The sequence below is a fragment of the Oncorhynchus mykiss genome, chromosome 21 (genome assembly GCF_057628025.1).
Source record: "Oncorhynchus mykiss isolate SJ-2025 chromosome 21, ASM5762802v1, whole genome shotgun sequence".
NCBI classification, from domain to species: Eukaryota; Metazoa; Chordata; class Actinopteri; order Salmoniformes; family Salmonidae; genus Oncorhynchus; species Oncorhynchus mykiss.
The window spans coordinates 15,092,939-15,101,358 of NC_143042.1; the positions used below are offsets into that span (position 1 = coordinate 15,092,939).

Here is an 8,420-nt window from a genome sequence, read left to right on the forward strand (position 1 = left end):
ACATATCGGGCATCATACAGTTTATTTAGTTATGTGAATGTATTTGACTACTTCCAGTTGTGCTTTGTTGAAGCTTTTCCATCCACTGTCAGACATGACATATCCTTTGGGTCGTTATGGAAACTCAGTCTGCACAAGATTCTCAAACAGGAATATCTGAACTCTGCCCAACATGGCATGGTACAGAAGCGAAAAAACTGATATTGCATTTATTGCAAATGTAGTAAGATACTGCTAAAAAAAACATGGGCTAACAGTATTAGTGTGTAAGAAAAGGAAATTACTAAACTGTAGTGTGATTACATGACTATTCTCTCTTCAAGAAAACCATAAGATCAAAACAGCAATAGTGTGAAGAGAGTATATTATCCATCACAAATTGGTATCCATGGGCAGTCTAACAGTTGAAAGGAAAGGGGATAGATACCCAGTTAGTTGCACACATGAGGCTTTGGGTGAAGTTGCCCCTAGGGGAAACGTCACCCTGGAGTAGTTCAGACACGGAGTCCAACCATGGCCCGTTCCATGGGATTACTGCTCCAGTACCCATGATCCCAGCCCAAGAACCAGCCAGTGAACGTGGGAGGCTCATGACCTTGCTTTAACTTCACTATGGGCGTACTGCTGTCCCGCTTGGTAGGGTCTGTCTCTATGTAACGAATGGCTGACCACAGAACAGGAAATAGGCAGGAGCAGTGAGGAAAGAAAGAACAGTTCATTTAATGAATCGGCATATTTAAGTTCCCGTCGGCACTTTTATCAGGTAATTATGTGATCTTGTTTTAAAACCACCATTGCTTACCTGAGGCAATACCCTCTGTCTTCTCCTCCTCATGAGCTTCACCTCCGATCCAAACAAAGATCTGAAGGGTACATGGAAAGTGTTAAGCAAATCAATAGGTGTGCATTATTAGCAAAAAACCTGAGGCACGTTCAGCAGGGTGCAACGTTTCAGAACGTTCAGATCAAAATATGCTATGTAGAACATACATGCCCCTCTGACATGTGGAATGAGGAATTGCGTTTGTTCTATTGGCATTTCTACAACGTTCGGCTGCTGAACGTGGCCCTGGTTGCACCTTGACAATCCCTCTACTAGTCACCTGTTCCCAGGTGTCCAAGAGCATGACATCATCTGGGGCCAGGTCTTCTTGTGTCATCTCCCCAGGCACCTCTTCAATCTGTGGAAATAAATAGTATTGTGGTATTTTGACAACAGGCCAGGTCACTGCACATTCAGGAGGACATGGAAATAGTTTCCCACACTTCTGTATAAAATGTGGATCAAAGGCTATTTCATTAGCAGAGGAAACTGAATTTATCCAAATGGATATTCAAATCATGTCAAACCTGAAAACAGGAATGCAGCAGAGTGCTATACTACAGTTATAACAGGGCAGACTCACAATGAACTGCCCAGTTTTGTTGGAGCAGGCAAACAGGCGTGGTGGATGAACATCCATTTTGTTTTTCAGTCTGGCTGAGGTACGGTAGTCCGCTTTACCTCCCAGAGCATCCCAGAAGTCATCTTGACACACAAACACATACATACAATTGTGGATCTGGAAGAAGATGGAGCGGTTGGAAAAGCTTTGCCTTGTATCTTCATAATAAGTAACATTCTGTGGCTATTGGCTAAACACCATTTCCTAGTGAATTAGACTGTTGACAGGGAACATACCTGCTTCTTCACCCTCGGCCAGCTCTGAGGCTGAGACCCCTAGAAGGTCACTTAGCTTTTGAGCTCCATGCTTCTCACTGTCACTTGTCCCCTTTCCCACCCATATGAAGGAGGATGCCGGGGTCACCAGCACAAACACATCGTTGGAGTTCAGATTTGAGGCAGCAGCATCAACCTTGAGTGGAGAGAGGAAGAAAGGAGGCAGTTAAAAATACTGTACACTGGAGGTACTAACTACAGTTCAGCAGTAGCAAACGGACTGTAGTCAGCGTCACCAACAAACCAACCATACATCACAATGGTTGGCTACTCCATCTACTGGGGTGTATTAGTGTACACTGTAGCAAAGACATTTTGTGATGCCTTTCTTATTGGACAAGTTCAAATTAGTCCTTCCCCGTTTCGGCTTGTTTGCGTCCATTTGGATTCTAGTGAATACAGCCAAAAAGTAACCAAATAGATGTACCTACAAAACATATTTTATTGAGATTTTCCCACCTCACCTTCCATCTCCTGTTACTCACCTCTATGGCACGTGTGCAGCCAGCAGGGTTGGACCGCACCTGGAACAGCTGTGTGTCTGCAGCCTGGGCCTGGCCACCCTCTCTGGAGGTACCACCTTGGTGCACTACCATCGGCTGCCCCCCAAAAAGACTCATGAGGTGGGCAGGCTCCTTACCCTGGATCACCCGCACCTTCATCACGGTAGAAACAGACAGAAAATCAGAGCGAGTCAGATACCTGGCTTTAAACCTAACCTTCCCTCATTTCCATTTCATTTTACAGACCAACTCTCTGACCCTGTTGATATCCATGACCATGGAAACGTATTCCTATAGGTTCAGCGTCTGCAGACAAAACAACTGACTAATAGGGTTCAATTCTGTACTCCAGTGCGTCTTGATTAAAAATGATTTGGACCGTATTATGCGGGGCAGACTGCGATAAATCAAAACTATCCAGTCACCTGTACTGCTCCTCCTCCCAACTCGTCATCCAGCTGAGCAGCTAAGAATGCCGAGGCGCCAATTTCATCCTGGCTAGAATCCACTCCTTGCCTGTGAAGAAGGAGTACTTTTCAAGTGCTATTAACATACATTTATGCTTAGGTTATATCATACAGTATATAGTTGTTTTAGATGTGTCTAATACAGTATGTAACAAAAGCCCTGGTGCTCATAAATGATGAAGCCTACTGTAACGATAGAAGGACGCTAGCAGTTTTTGCTGTCAAACTATGTAATAACACACAAAGCTTCCTGCTGTTGCTTCCAGAAGGATAATCTCCATTGTCTTACCATATGTAGATGACCTGTCCGTTACGCCCTCCATGCTGGTAGTTGTAGAGGATGATGTAGCTGTCTCCCCCATAGAATCGTCCATAAGTGGAGGGCTCCACGGGCACCTTGTCAGCGCCCTCAATACGCCAGATCTACGGAGGTTAACAGGTAAACACAGCTCTTGCTAGTAGTAGTAGTCAATGAATGGAAAAAAGGTAACACCCCTTGCAGCTCTTTTCTCAAAGGCTTGTTTGTGAAATTGTGACACCTTTTTGGTGGGTGTGCAGGCCCACGGTGGTAACCCTTAGGGGCTGTATGTATCCCTTTACTGAGGACACATGACTACCCTAAACCTTGAAACACAATATTTAAGGGTAACTACCATCATACTATATGGTGTTTATTGAGAAAACCCCAGAATCCCCGCCAAAAAACCTGCTTCTCTCCATTCCCCTCGTCCACCATCCCATGCTGAGCCGCCATGGCATCCGAGTGATGGAGAGTGGAGGCATCGAAGGGAACCTTCTTGATCTTGGCGATTTTGTTGGACACGTAGGCGGTTCCCAACCCCACTGTATGGTCCGCGTCACGCCAGATTTTGAAGAACTGCTTGAACAGAGGGGTCTCCCCATTCTCAGGTAGGATCTGGACCTGGGTGTGTTTCGGGTAGCCCATCTTTGTGATAAACTGTTCGGCAGCACTCATCACCGCACTTCTCTCCTCTTTGTTAGCATCCTTACCTGTTTTTATTCCAAATAAACTCATGATTAAACTCCAAAGGCAGAAGAACTAAGTGACTTCCAGGCACAACAGTATTCAAAAGTAGTTTATAATCTAAGGGAAGATTAAAGCTTGGGGTTTTACAGTCAAAATAATTCATAGAGACCAGCTGCTGAGAAGAAACCAATACCTTTCCAGACAAAGATCATGCCATTGGGGCCATTGTCCAAGATAAAGCAGTCACTTGACTCCAGGGCATTCTGTGAAAACGGGTTCTCCGATGCTACCATATCAATGCCCATATCCCCACTGGCATTAGACACCTTTTGGAAAAACATTTCAATGTAATATTAGTATTTGAAGGTGTGCTCAAAAACTGCTTATTACATAATAATTAACGATTAAATTGTTTAATTAGAAAATGGATCTGACCTTGTATAATTTTGCCAGCTTCCTATTGGACACGTCTGTATTTGTGTCGTCTGCATTTGCCTCAGGCAACTCGGGTTTGGGTCCAAGAATCTGGAACGAGACCACGAGTCAGGCATCTCAAAGAAAATGATCATCATTTATGTTAAAAAGGTAACTAACTATAGATGTTTATTGGGAGCATATAAACAATGGCATGATTTGAAGTGTATAGGAATGAACTATTTTTTTCATCCCTTCCTCCTCATTGAAAGACTCACCTTCAACATCTTCTCACATTCTGCCCCCTCGTCACATATGTACAACTCAGCCCGCCCACATCGTTCATTGTCACGGATATCCTTTGACACCTGAGTGGCCTTCAGCTTCTCAAAGTTATTGGCCTTGGAACCACACCATTGATAAATCTCCTGTAATACAGACAAGTGAAGACTATCAGTACAGTGGACCAAGTGTAATAGTGTAGCTCTAACTCCTCTGCCTGTTGACTATGTTAAAGCATACGTATACAAATTATATTTTACATTATTCATGACCAAAACAGTATTGGTTTCAAAGTGGATTACTTACAATAACAGCTTACTAACATGAGCAATGACTATACACCCTTAGCCTACATACAAAGACAATTTCACTAAAATCTGCAAATAATGTCACTAAATTAAACCAGTATATGTTTCCTTGATTTGTACATACTGTAGAAACTCTTATAGATTTCAGTGAACTCACGTTGCCCAGGTCGAGGATAAAAATGTCTCCCAGGTTGAAGCTGTCCCAACTGACTGCAACCTCTGTGGCTCGAACCACACGCCGACCCCTGACCTGGAGCACACGCTGCACCTTAACCTCATTGGACACCACGTGCTTGAACCCTGAAGACACACCCCCTTTCTAAGGTAAATATTGGGAAGATAATCAACAAGATAAGTGGAGGAGATTTTGAGGTAAGTAAATACATTTAACAAACTCATTGAATGTCTTTCAACATTCCAGTAAAAAGCGTGAGCTGACGCACACCCCAAAATGATGGTGGAGGTGCTGGCTAACGGAATAGTAAACTGTAAAAATAAATACATTATCACATGCTCTATCCATACAGTATGCTCCCAACAATTTAACAGGTAAAACCAACGTTTTGGTTCACAGTACCTTCTACCCAGCACACAGTTCCTTTTTGCGTAGAAGGTACTGTGAACACTGAAGAAGAGACTGTGTGCCAAAATGTTGATTTACCCATTAAATTGTTGGGAGCATACGCAGACTGTGAGACTTCCTTTGTTTCTTTTAACTCGTTTTGAAACATTACCATGTACTTCAGTCCAGTTTTGAAGTAGCCTGAAAATGTTCTTGACTCGTAACCCTGCACCTCACGGTACTGAATAGGTTTGCCACCCAGGTAGTCATCTATTTGGATGGTAAAAATGGCTGCTGCTCCACTCTCATCTTGTGTACAGTCATCTCCTGCAGGACCAGAGGAATAATGATTTCCAACATTATTTTCACAAATAATGGAATGGATTTCAATCAGTGGACTGAAGTGTACAAACACTGTACAGCATTTCAAGAAATACAGTAATTTCCACCAGATCAAGTTTTACCTAGCCAGAAGTGAAGGTCATACTGTAGATGCCCAGAACGTTGCTTAATGGTATTAAGAACAAGGTATGCGTCCCCTGAGTAGAACCCGCCATACAGACTCTCTGGCACGGCCACCAGGTCCAGACTCTCAACTCTCCACACCTGGAGGCCAGGCTTCTTCCCGGCCCTCTTAAACTCAGGGTGGTGCGCCATGCTAGAAAGATATGGGGCAGGAAAAACTTGCCATTCAACTTACGATACGTGTCCCTAGGATAGCCTGGAATCTTGACCTGTTTGTGATAACGTTCCACTCCAAATTGATAGAGTTAGGGATCATGTGTCAGTTTAATAGTTCAAATGAGGTCTGTGGAGAGACACAGCAGTTAAACCAGAGATGTTCTCTAATGTTGATACAGGTTTTGATTTCACCACTCGCTCGCAAATGTTTATTCTATTTATTTAGCCTTTATTTGCAAATAACTTGTCTGAGCAGAGAAAGAGATGAGGGAGTGCCCTCCTATCTCCAGCCAATCAGTAGCATCAGTCTCATCTTGCCCAAGGGCTTTCTCCATTATCCTCCCCCACGTGATACACTAGGCTAGTTGCCTCCCAAAAATAAAGAGGGGTGAGGGAGTTCGTTTTGTATGGGCCGGTGCCCGGCTGGGCAGAGTTTAAACATTTTAGACCATTCCATTTGTCCTTAAGTGAAATCTCCACCCAACCAGGGCGCCCTGCCATGCAAAACACTGGCCCATTGTTTCAGCTGGTAAACATTTGTTTCTTGCCTGGCTACCAATCCACCTCACTCTGGCCAAATGCCTCACCCACTAACATTTCTTCTCCATGATGACCAATAGAGCAGTCAAATTACATTCAGTATGAGTCATCAGGCAAGATTTTCCCCCTCCTACAATAAAACAACCTTCTGCATGGATGATGTCCTCATGTCAGCTGATAAAACATTATTTTGCCCTGGTTTAATTAACAGATACTAGTTATAGCCTTCGTGGGTTAACCTACTTTTCCTTTACACTTCTCAGAAAACGAATGGACACAAATTAAGCCTAGTCCTGGACAGAAAAACACTTTAAAATGGAGAATCTCCATTTTAAACCCTTCTTAGTCCAGGACTAAACGTAATCTTTGTCCGGGAAACTGGCCCTATATCATGACTAAGGCTTATCTTCCAGTTTATAAACGGCCCAGGAAACCTCTCATGAGATAAGGTAATACTTGAGGGAGTGACTCATGACTACCCAACATCTCGTAAATTAACATTTGAGAAGATAAGGAATTCAATTAGGAAATATTTTCTAATGTAGAGAACAACTGTATACAATTTAAATTGTCACATTTATTCAACATCCTATTAGAACATCTTAACTTTGTTTTAACAAAAACAAAAATCCACAACGATATCATTGTTGTTTTCGACTTTCAATGAGGAAGGCAATCAAGAGAATTGGAGAACATAAGCGATTCTAAAGTTGTAAACGTTTCATGTCAACGCAAATCTGAATTAAAAACAAAGTAACCTACCTGGTGTGTAATAATAAATAAACGTTTATGCTTGTTGTTAGCGGCTGGTATCAAGAGGTTGCTCAGCGATAAAGTGACAACGCGCTTCCGTAGATTGTGGTGGATAAAATGACTGTGTGGGCGACTCCCTTCTGCACCAGGTACAGGTAACTGCCCAAATAAAGGAAACGTCAACATAAACCGTCTTAGTAGATCTTTGGTGTGTTTAGACAGCCCAGTTCTGATAAACATTGTTTTACCACTAATCGGTATTTAAAACCAATCACAAAATATGTTTTTCAGAGCTGATCTGATTGGTTTCAGGTGGAAATGCAGCCGATGACCCAACAGCTTCAATGCACTTGGCATAGATTCTACACTTGTCTAGAACTCTATTGGAGGGATGCTACACCATTCTTCCACAATTTGGTGTTTTGTTGATGGTGGAGGAAAACGCTGTATCAGGCGCAGCACCAGAATCTCCCATAAGTGTTTAATTGGGTTGAGATCGGGTGAATGAGATCGCTATCCCTAATATAAAAAAAAATCATATAGTATTCCAATAAAACAATTATATTAGAATCCAAAAGAAAGATATATCAGATCAGATTGTATCCTTTTGGGAGTCCAATAGGACTGGTTCCAAAATCTGATAGGATTTTCTTTTGGATTCAGGATTTTTTTGATTGAAATCCTATAGTGGAGCGCCCCGTATTATCGGCTATTCAACAGCGTTTCAGAAATATATTACCTTCAACAGTGTTATCTTGTGATCAAGCCATCAATGTTTTGAGATTATTGGGGTCGTAAAAATTTGCTAACGGGTTCGCAATTAGCACGATTGACATTTCAGTGGAAATACTACTAGGCCTACAATCAACTTTTTGATAAACCGTTCAGCAAAAATAATAGGTCCCGTATTATCGGCATACCAGTTATTTGCCACCTCACTATTCTGTTCAATTACAAGATATCAGTTTAATTTTGATCAAAAAGAGACACCAACCACGTAGTAGTTGGATAGCCTTCCAGTAAAACTAAATATTAATTGAAGGTCAACGTTTCATTGCGTAGGCAGGTGTTGTGCCGAAAATCTCCCCCCTGCCAGCAATCTGCAACCCTTCGCGTGAACGCGCACACACTCTTCAGTGCCGAGGATTGCTTGCTTGCCAGTTGCGATTTCACTAGTAATTTCTGCAGTTTTCTGTTTGGCT

At 42.5% G+C, this 8,420-nt stretch overlaps 1 protein-coding gene across 1 annotated transcript; it reads right to left on the reverse strand.

Annotated features, from left to right (window-relative positions):
• Positions 1-5: 5 nt before the first annotated feature.
• Positions 6-7,464, reverse strand: LOC110500098 (gelsolin). The gene is made up of 16 exons (XM_021577265.3): positions 7,228-7,464; positions 5,709-5,902; positions 5,417-5,571; positions 4,840-5,001; positions 4,371-4,520; positions 4,114-4,203; positions 3,872-4,004; positions 3,397-3,701; positions 2,980-3,113; positions 2,649-2,739; positions 2,206-2,376; positions 1,682-1,856; positions 1,407-1,528; positions 1,104-1,181; positions 803-863; positions 6-664 (listed from the first exon to the last, which is right to left on the reverse strand). Exons 2-16 carry the CDS (start codon positions 5,899-5,901, stop codon positions 495-497), a joined length of 2,190 nt encoding a protein of 729 aa, XP_021432940.2. The 5' UTR covers position 5,902; positions 7,228-7,464; the 3' UTR covers positions 6-494.
• Between the last annotated feature and the right edge of the window lie 956 nt (positions 7,465-8,420).